Source organism: Dama dama, chromosome 23, assembly GCF_033118175.1.
Source record: "Dama dama isolate Ldn47 chromosome 23, ASM3311817v1, whole genome shotgun sequence".
Lineage (NCBI taxonomy): Eukaryota > Metazoa > Chordata > Mammalia > Artiodactyla > Cervidae > Dama > Dama dama.
The window spans coordinates 21,846,284-21,860,912 of record NC_083703.1 but is presented as its reverse complement, the minus strand read 5'-3'; the positions used below and the strand labels follow the sequence as shown (position 1 = coordinate 21,860,912).

Here is a 14,629-nt window from a genome sequence, read left to right as displayed (position 1 = left end):
ATGGATGAGGGGAGATTTCATCTGAATTTGAGGCTAAATTTCAACTATATGTTTAGCCTGGTTTATTCTTTGCTTCTATGAATATTTTAAGACAATAGTAAAATTAATTGCTTTTGTCTGCAATTTTGAGAAATGTGATCGCAGTTCATTAGCACCATGCAATGCATAATAATGTTTCATCTAACACAGCAGACAAAGGATTGTTTAATAATTCACATCAGATCTGACCAAATCTAGAGGTTGGATTTTTTTTTCCTATATTTTATAAATTCTTACACGGCTTTATTAGATAAAAAATTATCATGACTCAGTGACTGACTGAGATCTGAAATCAAACTATCCTATGTTCTAATCTTATATGGGATTTGGTAAGCTATTTCATTCTCTAAAGCTTACAATCCTCTGGACTTCCCTGGTGCTCCAGTGGTTAAGACTTCACCCTTCCAATGCAGGGGGCCTGGGTTCAATCCCTGGTTGGGGAACTAAGATCCCATTTGCCTCAGGACCAAAAAACCAAAACATGAAACAGAAGCAGTATGGTAACAAATTCACTAAAGAATTTAAACATGGTTCACATCAAAACATCTTTAAAAAATAAAGCTTACCACCCTCATGTGAACAATGGGGTAAATGATAGTTGAGAGGACTGCCATGAAGGGCCAATAAGATAGTATACATGTAGGACTAAATGCAATTCTTTACACACAGTAGGCACTCAGTCAATACTAGATGTTATTCTTTAAACGCCTTCAGAAACTTTCTGAAACACTGCCATCTCTGTGGACTAAATGCATAAACACCATGCTCTCTAAACAGCAGCAGTCTCTCAGAAATTACCATACACTTCAGGTTAGCAAGCGATGGATCCAGTTAGTCCTTTATAGGTGAAGGCGACAAAGTCCTGACACAGCAGCCAGATCCAGAGGCTTTCTCAGAAACCCATGCTAAGCCAGAGACCAGCAGGGATGACAATCTATTTAAGTATTTCTAAAGGAAGCATGAATGACTTTAAAACTATCAAGGCAGCATGGATGGGAAACTGCCAAGAAAAACAAACAAAAAAATAAACCCAGAATAATTCTAGGAGACTTGTAAATTGATGAGGCAGCAGATACTGTCTGGAGACGCTGATTACAAAATGCCCTCAAATAAGCCTCTTTCTAAAGCTTTTCAGGAAGAGCTACTACATAGTGGCAGGCAGTATTTACAAGCACAGCACATCTCTGTGGCCCAGTTCAACAAAAGCAAATGAGTATCTGTTCACTTGCTGACAGGATAGAACTAAAACCTACCTGCAGTCTTAAAGATTGAGGTAGCCAAAAGATCCCAAGAGACTTGTACGGTTTCCTAATTTTTAACAATGCCTTTAAGGTAGAAGCACTGCTTTCATATCAGCAATAAAGGATTTTGAGAATCAAATTAATATGCTCCATGGGCATCTGCTTTGGTGGAAGACACTGCTGCATTTTAAAGCACTCAGGTGAATAATCTCACTTCCTCTGCTACAGCTGAATTGCCCTGGAGATCATCTATTTGGGAATTTAAAGTTTTATAGTTATCTACTATACATATTTAATCATCAACCCCCACAATATGCTATTTGGGAATGGACAGATGAGAAAAGCAAAGAATTTATATTAAAATGCTTAACTTACAAGTAGCAGGTTCCTGCTACTTATATCCAACATCAAATCTCTTGTCATGCTACTAATAAAGACCTTGACCAAAATATTTATCTTTGTTGTAGTTTTAGTTGCTAAGTCATATCTGACTCTTTTGTGACCTGTGAACTATAGCCCACCAGGTTCCTCTGTCCATGGGATTTTCCAGGCAAGAACACTGGAATAGGTCATCATCGCCTTCTCCAGGGGATCTTCCTGGAGCCAGGGATCAGACCCATATCTCCTGCATTGACAGGCAGACTCTTTACTAAAATGAGAAGGCACAGTGCTTGACAAAGATAGCTTAAGACTCTTTTTTTTTTTTTTTTTAATCACCCACTCTGTTTCAAAGTTGGAAAAGATGTATAAATACTGATAAAGTTTACACACAGACAAGAGTCCCATAGCAGTCCTTAAGGTTTAGACAAGCGTGCAGACAGGGGGACTTCAGCAAGCTCATCCTTCAGCATCTAGTCAGCGTCCCCTCAAAGGCACACTTGGCTGTCTTTTGTTGCTATTGTTGTTACAGAAAAGAGACAGACAGAGGGAAGTAAGAGAATAAAGTAGTAATATAATAAACTAGAAATTCCTCCTTTGGTTAACGACACCTGAACATCCACAACAAATTGGATGCATTCTTGTTGTCTGGGGTTAACACTCTACAGAGCACTCCCCACCAAGGCAGGAACTCAGGATGTCTTGCCCCTGTGCCTGAGGAGTCCTTTACAGGAAGACTTACCTGCCTGATGACTTAAAATACCACCCCCCACCTCACACACACACACACCAGCAATGCTGGATTTCAAGAGGATGTAAAGCCTCAAATGACAGAATTATGCTTCCAACTGTACAGTTCTCCTCAAGTCATCATCCAGGAGTCACCTAACTATCTACTAAACGATTTTCTTTCATCTTCTTTGGACCCCCATTTGGTTTTACAAAAGGCTGAAAATTCTGAACTTCAGTGATTTTACGACAGATCAGTTAAGAATATGTGCCATTCTTAAATCTTATCATTCAATTTTAATAATAGATGTATTGTTCATTCTCCCATATTTCTTCTTAGCCACTCAAAATACAATACAATTTACTCTCTATATTAAGGTAAATGCTAAATCCATCACATGTCAGATGATTTTCTATTCCATATCAAAATTAAAGAATTATTATATTATTCTAACAATAGATGATAAAGGAAACCTACCTGGGTTAAATTGACTCACAGACCAGGTTTAAAAAGCATATTTGTTCAGAATAAAATGTTTTAAGATCCCTTTTTTAACTGGAAAATTTTGCTTGGCTGCCCAAAATGTTAAAGTATGCACTATTTTTCTAAGAACTCCTATAATGGTTATTAGATTATAATTTCCATCACACATAAGTTTTATTAGGCTGCATAAATAAATGTCTTTTATAGGCTTACATTGGCTTTAATTCTCAAGATTGTTTTGGAAGATGAAGGCTGTATTGAGTAATTTGAGTTTAACCATGAAATGAATATGACAATGATTCCACTTCAGCAGCGTTTGGTATTAGTATTGAAAACAGCCTATGTGCTCATGACCCAAGGCAATCCTGTTCTCTCAAAAGCTTGAGAAAACTGTGAAACATAAAGCAATTTTTTTTTTTTAATTGGAGAATAATTGCTTTACAATGTTGTGTTGGTTTCTGCCACATAGCAATGTGAATTATCCAGAAGTATACATGTGTCCCCTCCCTCTTGAACCCCTCCTCCCACCCCTCTAGATTGTCACAGAGCACCAGGTTGAGCTCCATTATATACTGCAACTTCCCCAAAGCTATCTATTTTACAAATGGTAATATATATGTTTCAATGCTATTCTCTCAATTCATCTCACCCTCCCCTAACCCCACTGTGTCCACAGGTCTATTCTATATGTCTGCATCTCCCTTCCTGCCTTACAAATAGGTTTATCAGTACCATTTTTCTCGATTCCATATATACGCATTAATGTATGATATTTGTTTTTCTCTTTCTGACTTACCTCACTCTAGATGCATCCACCTCACTAGGAGTGACTCAAATTCTTAAGAATGCAAAATGAAATGAAAGAAGATTGGAATAATGAGTGGAAAAGGAAAGTGGAGGGGATTCAAGAAATTAGGAAGAGTATTAGAAATCATATTTTACTGTTATATCAATATGTGTCAGTATATAACAAATTTAGTTTTGATACATAAGTTTTAAACTTCTTAAAACTGTCTTTTAGGATGACTGGCCACCCCAACTTCCTGGAACTATTTGGTTTCAGCACGTGACAGTCCTGGGAAATTCCTCAGCCCTCAGACAACTGGGATGATTAATCACCTGGTGTTAAACATCTGTACTTTATCATTTTTCCTTCAAAGACAGTTATAAAACACAACACACATACCTGAAACCTCTGGGGACTCTGAATTTTGATGACATTCCTCTCCCAACGATTCTGGAGCCCAGCAGTGTTTTGCCATAAATGCTGTGTAGGGCCACCACAGGTAGTTTGAAAGCCAGCCATTAATTTCCCATTCATTTGGCTGGAGAAGTAATAAAATGTAACCTGTGAAAAATAATGAATGTCCACATGATTATAATAACGAAGTTCCCAAATGTGGAAAGTAATTCAAATGCCATGTGCTTTTAAATACCTGACAAGCATGTTGGGTATTTGTTGGAAGAAAAACTCTGCTGCTTATGTTTGAGGAAGTAGAATCCAAGTCAGAGACCAATGAGAGGAAGTGAGCTGTCAGAAACAAGACCATCATTGGTAAACTTATTCAATACACCAGGCAATAATTCAGGTCCATAGCCACATTAGGTCAATATATTTTTGTTTAAAAAATGAACTATTTAACTGCACCATTTATTTTTGCAAATGGTCTGGCTGATATTGTTACTTCAATATATTCCCCAGTAAAATAACTAATTTTGAGTGTACTCCATATAACACTATTATGGATTGTAATCCACAACCCAGTTTATCTCATATAACTTAGAAAGTTATAACTCAGCAAAGATGGTATCCAGGAAAAACATTATACCACCCAAATAAGTAATTCAATGAAGAATTCAAAAGAAATCCTCTTTTGTAGTGCTCTTCTCCTGAAAGAATTGGGTCAATTAACCGCAGTTTTCCCCAAGATTACGTGGAAAATAATACTGAGTCCCAGCGCTGTCCTATACACTGCAGTACAGATTATGCCAGTGAACTACTATTTAGAAGCTTATAAAATAAATACGGAATATTCTCTGGGCTTTCAAAAATTTTTGCAATGCTTGACAAGGTTACAGTGTATTATCTGGGAATCACTATTTCCTCCTACCCTAACTGGTAAACCTCCATTTGTCAAGAAGAATGAAAAAATGACATTAATGATGATTATGAAGGTCTGTCTACACAAGTTATTTAGTGGTATTTTAAAGCTGTCTTGGAAATTAAATTTAATTGTCACATCATTGAGAGACTTAATTATGAAACCTACAAAACCCTCTTATTCCCTATAGCTTTTCTAAAATTTACCCTAATTAAGTGGAAAAAAGAACATTAATGATTGCTTATTGATATAGCCAGAGGCATAACTGAAATCCTTGAAATAACAGAAAATTGTTCTGAGAATGTACTACCTGGAATAATTCCATAAACATAATTTAGATGAAGAGTTGGCATCATGGTGATACAAGTGGACAATTGTTAGCTTGCTTCTGCTTCATGTTCAGCAGGGAAAGCAAATGTTAAGCAAGTGAAAAATCAAATGAGCATAATGAGTCACATGGATATATTGTTTGAGGTGTAAATAAAATTGTTTGCAATACAAATGGTAACACTATTCAATGGGCCCATAATTATTGTTTACAAACATTCAGCTACTAAAAAGCATTTGTGATACGTACAGAAAAAGTTACTTTCATTTGTCAAGGAAATTACTTAACCATATTTAGTTTTCAAAGCTTGGTCTTAAAAATCAGATGGATACATTTAAGCCATTATGTAATAGAACAGCATTTTCAATAGAATAATAAATTATATAAATATTTAAGTTAGGTATGTTATAAATAAGAACTGTCATTTAGTACATTTTATGACACTGAATTATTCTGTATAGTGTCCAAAATTAAATGGTAATCTTCGGCTTATCATAAAAAGTAAAGTTTAAATTCAGAAACAACTTAAGATCCTTCGGCATTTGTTCTAGTAATAAGCTTTCTTTTCATGGGGTAAACAAGTGTTCAAACTACACCCAACATAGCCATACCTTTTTAACTTTTAATTCTAATTTAGTGACAATAACAAGTATTTTTTTAAGACACAATTTTTAAAACATTTTTATTGGAGTATAGTTGATTCACAATGCTGTGTTAGTTTCAGGTGTCCAAAGGCAAAGTAAATCAGTTATGCATATATCCACTCTTCTTGCATGCTCAGTTTTACATTGTTCCCTGTCAGCATAGAATTTCTTGAATTCATAGCTGGAGATATTCCTTGGAGAATATCAAAGTATAGAAAGTTCTCTTGCTTTCCCTGGGGCCTTAGTTATCATGTTTATGATTAAAAAAGAAAGAAGCAGATCCCTGGCAGCAAAAGTTTTTCCACAAGCCCATTCCCTCATCTGAAACTCTTTATTGCCACTGGCTCTCACCATCAAGAAGGGACTTACGAAGCTGATTTTTAAAAAAGGTTCTCAATGTTCTATCCACACACCATTCTTAGTCCTTGAGGGATACTAGTAGTACATATCACATATACACACATCATTGTCATCATTGCATGTCATCTGTTTCTCTCTACCATGTTTGTTTCGGTTTATTCATCATCACCAACTTGATGGACATGAATTTGAACAAGCTCTGGGAGCTGGTGATGGACAGGGAAGCTGGGCATACTGCAGTGCATGGGGTCACAAAGAGTCGGACACAACTTAGCAACTGAACTGAATTGATTCATCTAATTCATAAATTTCCATTTTATGCTTGCATCCATAAAAGCAACTGCATAGCACATCTTTAAAACATTTAAAATAGCCCTTTGATGAAGTTGTTAACTATTAAAATTATAAAATAAGAATTATTAAAATTATAAAATAAGGATTATTGAAATTATAAAATAAGATGACATGATTTCATTTATAATCTCAAATGTTTACATTAAAGGGGTTTTTCTTCCTAGTTGCTGGGTAAGTGTAGGAGTAAAACTCCAACATAAACTTAAGATTGATGACAAAAAAGTATATAAAATATGAAAGCAATAAAAACCATGAATCAAGTTTTTGAAGGCTAAATTCAATAATTTTGGCAGTGAATTCCACCAACCTTGATCCTCAGAAAAGATAAGATAGAATTTGGGGTCTCACTTTCTTCAATGACTGATAGGCGGTCTTGCCTTTCCTCCATTTTCCAAGTTCTAAGTGATTAATAGTAATGAACACAAAAGGAGAATAAATATAAATCCTATTGCGTGCTGCATAGTAACCAATGCATTTAAAGGAACTCAAAAACTTGACTATTTTAACAGTGAGATTCTATCCAAAAAAAATCAGGCTGCAAGAATGGATCATTGTGACAAGCTCCAAGGCATGAGGCAAAGGTTAGAATATTAAAACGTTGGAAAAGAAAAAGTAGGTTCATCTGTGACAGAATATGGCTCAGTTCAGATAACAGAGGTAAAATAGTCTTGCATACAAAGTCCTTCAAGATGATAATTTCTACTTATTAAATTTCATTTCTATTGAATCAAGTTTTGGCTCATTCCTGTTCATTAAATTCACAAGTCAGTATAGCCACATAATATTTGCTAAAACTGTGTCAAAGGATACTCTTAAACAGTAATCGCTTATAGTTGCTAGCAGTGTGTAAATAAATGCTGCCATGTCAATTTAAGTCTGCTTCAGTGATAAAGGGGTAGGTGAATCACTTTAGGAAATCATAAAACATACAAAAATATGAGGATGATATTAACAAAATTGCCAATGCAAAGATTTCTGAAAATTTTTTCCTCCATAAAAGTAATGAAAATATTGGCAAAATGACCATAATAAAGTTTAGAGAACTGGAGAACTTTCATTCAATAGATAACTGAATCTCAGTTTTAAAAAAAATGAATTTCAATAAATTTAGGCTTTTTAAAAAAATTTGCCCTATTCCCATAGCAACTCTCAAGCCCCATAGCAACTATAAAAAATGGCAGCCTACATTCTTGGTGCAGAATGGCAACCATAGGAATGAGCAGAATGAAGCTAAAACTCTTTCAAGCCTCATTACCAAATAATTATCATTATTTGACCTCAGTGGTGTTTCCTGATGGAGAAGGAAATGGCAGTCCATTCCAGTATTCTTGCCTGGAGAATCCCATGGACAGAGGAGCCTGGCAGACTATACAGTTCATGGGCTAGCAAAGAGTTGGCTGTGACTGAGCATACATGTTTCCTGAAAGCCATCACTTATAAGGCTGTCTAAAATTGCCCAATGCAAATAGATTCCTCATAGTTGGCATGTGTTGAAAACAACGACTGGCAAATATTTTAACTTTATAGTTGCCTGGAACAGTATATAACATCTGGGGCCAACAACAGACTGACTAAACTGCCCAACAATCCCAGATGACCAAAGAAATGCTCTAGAAATGGATCCTGTGGGTGTGTCTGTGGAGAACAGCAAAGGAATTTCAGTTGTAGACTATGATCACACTTTCCTAGGACAAAATGAAAAGACTGGATTCTGTTTAATAGTGTGTTTCATAATACAGTATATGGACTTTAGACCCAGTTTAACAATTGGTTAAAATAACAAAAGTTCTCATAATTCCATTTAAACCTAATTTTAAACATCCAAATAAGGAAAATAATCTGTGGTATAAAAGGAAATATTAACTTTTCATAATTTTTTTATCTTTGATAAGCCTATACAGTTTAAGTTTACAGACAATTGTACATTTTAAAAACCTCATGTATCACCTTTACAATCAGTTGAACTCTACAATTATTCTATATTTATATAGAATAATTTATAAGAATTAGAAGAAAAACTCATTTATGAATTATAAGAAAAAATTTTATACTCTTACAAGAAAAATTGTTATAGCCCATCCTTTTAAAAAAGTGTTACTGTAATTGCAAGGATGTTTTTGAATTTTTGTAATAATATTATTTTATCAAATTGCAATGTTATATACTTTTAAAAATCAGTACTACATCTTAATTACTCTGCTTCAAGCTTTAGTAGACTTAAAACATCAGCACAGTGATGCTTTTAATGTTCTAACAGATTTTCAAACTTAGCTCAGAAAACTTCTCAAGGCATTGATTACGTGATGAAACTTACTCTGGAGCACTGACAAATTATTTCAAGTGTAAGTTAGTCAAAAATTTTATTAAAACTCATGAAATAAGGATTTTTGAATTAAGACAAGATTTCAGCATAGTTATTTTTCCATAAACATTTTCAACACTTTATATCTGAAGGCAAAACATTTGCTTATTTAAAATTATCTCTAGGGAAATACTCATGTTTTAACATTTAATCATAGTTATGAGACACATCACTATTATTAAAATCACTAGCCTTTCATAATTACTATGCTAATCAATATTTTTACCTCCTTATCCCTTTTTGGATTATATTATTATTTCCATTTTACAGATGAGGAAACTGAAACAACATAGTAAGCAGGTTAGGAGGGCCAGGGTTCAAACCCAAAGAGTCTGACTTCAGAGATCTGACGTCAAACCAAGTGATACAGATAAAAGAGTGTCTCCCTGTATAACATCTCAATTATGATATAAATGATTCCACTTTATCTCTTGACTAGGCTATCAAAAAATTAGCATGGCAAAATGAGAAAATAGACAGAAGGAAGGAAAAAAAGAGGGATGAAAAAGAGCACAGAAAAGAGGTAAAGATTCTGAGGTCTAACTTCCAGATGAAGAGGCAAGCAAGAATAGACTAAGAGCTACATATGACATAAAATGAGAGTATCAAGTCTTCTGCCCATGATGGAGATGACGGTAAGTAAAAGTATACTGTGAAAAATCTTATAAGTACAAGGAAGAAACAGTGGGGAGGTTCTAAAAGGGAAATGGTATTACATTGGGAACCAGGTTCAGTGTCACCATCTCAGTTCAGTTCAGTCGCTCAGTCGTGTCCAACTCTTTGTGACCCCATGAACTGCAGCACGCCAGGCCTCCCTGTCCATCACCAACTCCCAGAGTCCACCCAAACCCATGTCCATTGAGTTGGTGATGCCATCCAACCATCTCATCCTCTGTCATCCCCTTCTCCTCCTGCCTTCAGACTTTCCCAGCGTCAGGGTCTTTTCCAAGGAGTCAGTTCTTCACATCAGGTGGCCAAAGTATTGGTGTTTCAGCTTCAACATCAGTCCTACCAATGAACACTCAGGACTGATCTCCTTTAGGATGGACTTGTTGGATCTCCTTGCAGTCCAAGGGACTCTCAAGAGTCTTCTCCAACACCACAGTTCAAAACCATCAATTCTTTGGCGCTCAGCTCTCTTTATAGTCCAACTCTCACATCCATACATGACCACTGGAAAAACCATAGACTTGACTAGACAGACCTTTGTGAACAAAGTAATATCTCTGCTTTTTAATATGCTGTCTAGGTTGGTCATAACTTTCCTTTTAAGGAGTAAGTGTCTTTTAATTTCATGGCTGCAGTCACCATCTGCAGTGACTTTGGAGCCCAGAAGTCAGCCACTGTTTCCACTCTTTCCCCATCCATTTTCCATGAAGTGATGGGACCATGGAGTGATGCCATGATCTTAGTTTACTGAATGTTGAGCTTTAAGCCAACTTTTTCACTCTCCTCTTTCACTTTCATCAAGAGGCTCTTTAGTTCTTTTTCACTTTCTGCCATAAGGGTGGTATCACCTGCATATCTGAGGTTATTGATATTTCTCCCAGCAATCTTGATTCCAGATTGTGCTCCCTCCAGCCCAGCATTTAGTTCAACTGAATTCACAATAAAACTTTTATGTATTACCGCAAATCACTGGTCCAGTTTGTGAACTGGTCTTTTTTGGGGGGTGGTGAGGGTGGTGTGGTGAAAAAGTTGGCTTTTTCCTAACAATGGTTAAAAATTCTTTTTTAAAACTTATTTTTGTCATCAAAGTCAAGGAAGGTAAACTAAAATTAGGAACACCACAATTATTCAAGAATATACTAAATATCAACTTTGTATCAGATAATTTATGACAAGTTCTACTCAACATATCTTATTTAGCTCTTAAATCTGATTCAAGATAGATTTTAGAATTGAGTAAACCAAGTATTTTTTTTAATTTATTTACTATTTTACTTTACAGTATTGTATTGGTTTTGCCATACGTTGACTTGATTCCTCCATGGGTGTACATGTATTCCCCATCCTGAACCCCCACTCCCACCTCCCTCCCCATCCCATCCCTCTGGGTCATCCCAGTGCACCAGCCCTGAGCACCTTGTCTCATGCATCAAACCTGAACTGGCGATTCGTTTTACATATGATAATTTACATATTTCAATGCCATTTTCCCATATCATCCCGCCCTCGTCCTCTTCCGCAGAGTCCAAAAGACTGTTCAATACATCTGTGTCTTTTTTGCTGTCTCACATACAGGGTTATCATTACCAGCTTTCTAAATTCCATATATATGCATTAGTATACTGTATTGGTGTTTTTCTTTCTGACTTACTTCACTCAGTATAACAGGCTCCAGTTTCATCCACCTCATTAGAACTGATTCAAATGTATTCTTTTTAATGGCTGAATAATATTCCATTGTGTATATGTACCACAGCTTTCTTATCCTTTCATCTGCTGATGGACATCTAGGTTGCTTCCATGTCCTGGCTATTATAAACAGTGCTGCGATGAACATTGGGGTACACGTGTCTCTTTCAGTTCTGGTTTCCTTGGTGTGCATGCCCAGGAGTGGGATTGCTGGGTCATATGGCAGTTCTATTTCCAGTTTTTTAAGGAGTCTCCACACTGTCTCCATAGTGGCTGTACTAGTTTGCATTCCCACCAACAGTGTAAGAGGGTTCCCTTTTCTCCACACCCTCTCCAGCATTTATTGCTTGTAGACTTTTGGATAGCAGCCATTTGGACTGGCGTGTAATGGTACCTCATTGTGGTTTTGATTTGCATTTCTCTGATAATGAGTGATGTTGAGCATCTTTTCATGTGTTTGTTAGCCATCTGTATGTCTTCTTTGGAGAAATGTCTGTTTAGTTCTTTGGCCCACTTTTTGATTGGGCCTTTTATTTTTCTGGAATTGAGCTTCAGGAGTTGCTTGTATATTTTTGAGATTAATCCTTTGTCTGTTGCTTCGTTTGCTATTATTTTCTCCCATTCTGAAGGCTGTCTTTTCACCTTGCTTATAGTTTCCTTTGTTTTGCAGAAGCTTTTAATTTTAATTAGGTCCCATTTGTTTATTTTTGCTTTTATTTCCAATATTCTGGAAGGTGGGTCATAGAGGGTCCTGCTGTGGTTTATGTCAGAGAGTGTTTTGCCTATGTTTTCCTCTAGGAGTTTTATAGTTTCTGGTCTTACATTTAGATCTTTAATCCATTTTGAGTTTATTTTTGTGTATGGTGTTAGAAAGTGTTCTAGTTTCATTCTTTTACAAGTGGTTGACCAGTTTTCCCAGCACCACTTGTTAAAGAGGTTGTCTTTTGTCCATTGTATATTCTTGCCTCCTTTGTCAAAGATAAGGTGTCCACAGGTGCATGGATTTATCTCTGGGCTTTCTATTTTGTTCCATTGATCTATATTTCTGTCTTTGTGCTAGTACCATACTGTCTTGATGACTGTGGCTTTTTAGTAGAGACTTGGATGAAATCGATAAATTCTTAGAAAAGTACAACTTTCCAAAACTGAACCAGAAAGAAATAGAAAATCTTAACAGAACTATCACAAGCACGGAAATCGAAACTGTAATCAGAAATCTTCCAACAAACAAAAGCACAGGACCAGACGGCATCACAGCTGAGTTCTACCAAAAATTTAGAGAAGAACTAACACCTATCCTACTGAAACTCTTCCAGAAATTTGCAGAGGAAGGTAAACTTCCAAACTCATTCTATGAGGCCACCATCACCCTAATACCAAAGCCAGACAAAGATGCCACAAAAAAAGAAAACTACAGGCCAATATCACTGATGAACATAGATGCAAAAATCCTCAACAAAATTCTAGCAAACAGAATCCAACAACATATTAAAAAGATCATACACCATGATCAAGTGGCCTTTATCCCAGGGATGCAAGGATTCTTCAATATTCACAAATCAATCAATGTAATACACCACATTAACAAAGTGAAAGATAAAAACCATATGATTATCTCAATAGATGCAGAGAAAGCCTTTGACAAAATTCAACATCCGTTTATGATAAAAACCCTCCAGAAAGCAGGAATAGAAGGAACATACCTCAACATAATAAAAGCTATATATGACAAACCCTCAGCAAACATTATCCTCAATGGTGAAAAATTGAAAGCATTTCCCCTAAAGTCAGGAACAAGACAAGTGTGCCCACTCTCACCACTACTATTCAACATAGTTTTGGAAGTTTTGGCCACAGCAATCAGAGCAGAAAAGGAAATTAAAGGAATCCAGAAAACTCTCACTGTTTGCAGATGACATGATCCTCTACATAGAAAACCCTAAAGACTCTACCAGAAAATTACTACAGCTAATCAATGAATATAGTAAAGTTGCAGGCTATAAAATTAACACACAGAAATGCCTTGCATTCCTATACACTAACAATGAGAAAACAGAAAGAGAAATTAAGGAAACAATTCCATTCACCATTGCAATGAACAGAATAAAATACTTAGGAATATATCTAGCTAAAGAAACAAAAGACCTATATATAGAAAACTATAAAACACTGGCGAAAAAAATCAAAGAGGACACAAATAAACCAAGTCTTAACCAAGTAAATTGCTCAAGATTATATAGTTAGTAAGTGACAACACTGGGATTACATCTACATGTATAATATCTATGTAAACATTTCCAAACAATTAATATGCAATTGCTCTAAATTATCTCTAAGCAGGTAATTCTCTGGTGGTCCAGTGGTTGAGACTTGGGCATTCATTGCCATGGACCCAGGTTAGATCCCTGTTTGGGGAACTAAGATCCCACAGGTTGCACGGTGCAGCCAAAAAGAAAAAGTTATCTTTAGGGAAACATTCATATATAACATTTAATTGCATTTATTTGAGAGAAATACAAACTTTAAAAAACCACCAGCCTTCAATTAGTTATGCCGGGCAAAAGATTACCTCTTTCCATATCACGTATAAGGCCATCTGATGAAGGCAGACACAGGGTCAATTTCTTGCCACTAAATATCTTAATTGCCTGGTATAAAATGGCAAATGAGTGAAGTTCATTAGCTAACAAATAAAACAAATAAATGTCTGGGTCCAGAGCCAACTCAAAGGCCAGTGGTCAACCCATCAGTGCTTTCTAGGCAGCCAAAGAAATGAGCATTACTACAATCAACCAAGTCAAAAGCCAAGATATTTGACAAATTAATTTATGTAGGATTGTCACATTTAAATTTCACAGTTTTCAGATAGAGTTAAAATAGCTAGAAAATCCCAATTATCTAGATAGTCCTTTGGGATCTCAGGAACCCAATTATAAGTATCTAATATGACATTTTAGGTACTGAGTGGCTCACTGGTAAAGAATCCACCTGCAAGGCAGAAGACATGGGTTTGATCCCTAGGTCGGGAAGATCCCCTGCAGAAGGAAATGGCAACCCACTCCAGTATTCTTGCCAAAGGAGCCTGATAGGCTACAGTCCATGAGGTTGCACAGAGTCAGACATGATTTAACAACCAGATAACAACACAATATGACACTTTAGAATCACAAATATCTTGAATATGGTTAAAGAAGATGTCAAATTAGACATTATAATCATAATCTCTCTATATCAGCCAAGATTCTACTGT

The 14,629-nt window shown here is 36.0% G+C and overlaps 1 protein-coding gene across 3 annotated transcripts in view; it reads right to left on the bottom strand.

Annotated features, from left to right (window-relative positions):
* Positions 1-14,629, bottom strand: part of MALRD1 (MAM and LDL receptor class A domain containing 1) — a 522,662-nt gene that overhangs the window by 499,426 nt on the left and 8,607 nt on the right. For all 3 annotated transcript variants that reach the window (XM_061126168.1, XM_061126170.1, XM_061126169.1), the window contains exons 3-4: positions 4,308-4,402; positions 4,058-4,219 (exon numbers count right to left, since the gene is read on the bottom strand). In XM_061126168.1, the coding sequence (XP_060982151.1) occupies positions 4,058-4,219; positions 4,308-4,402 (257 nt within the window). The remainder of the gene's footprint in view (positions 1-4,057; positions 4,220-4,307; positions 4,403-14,629) is intronic.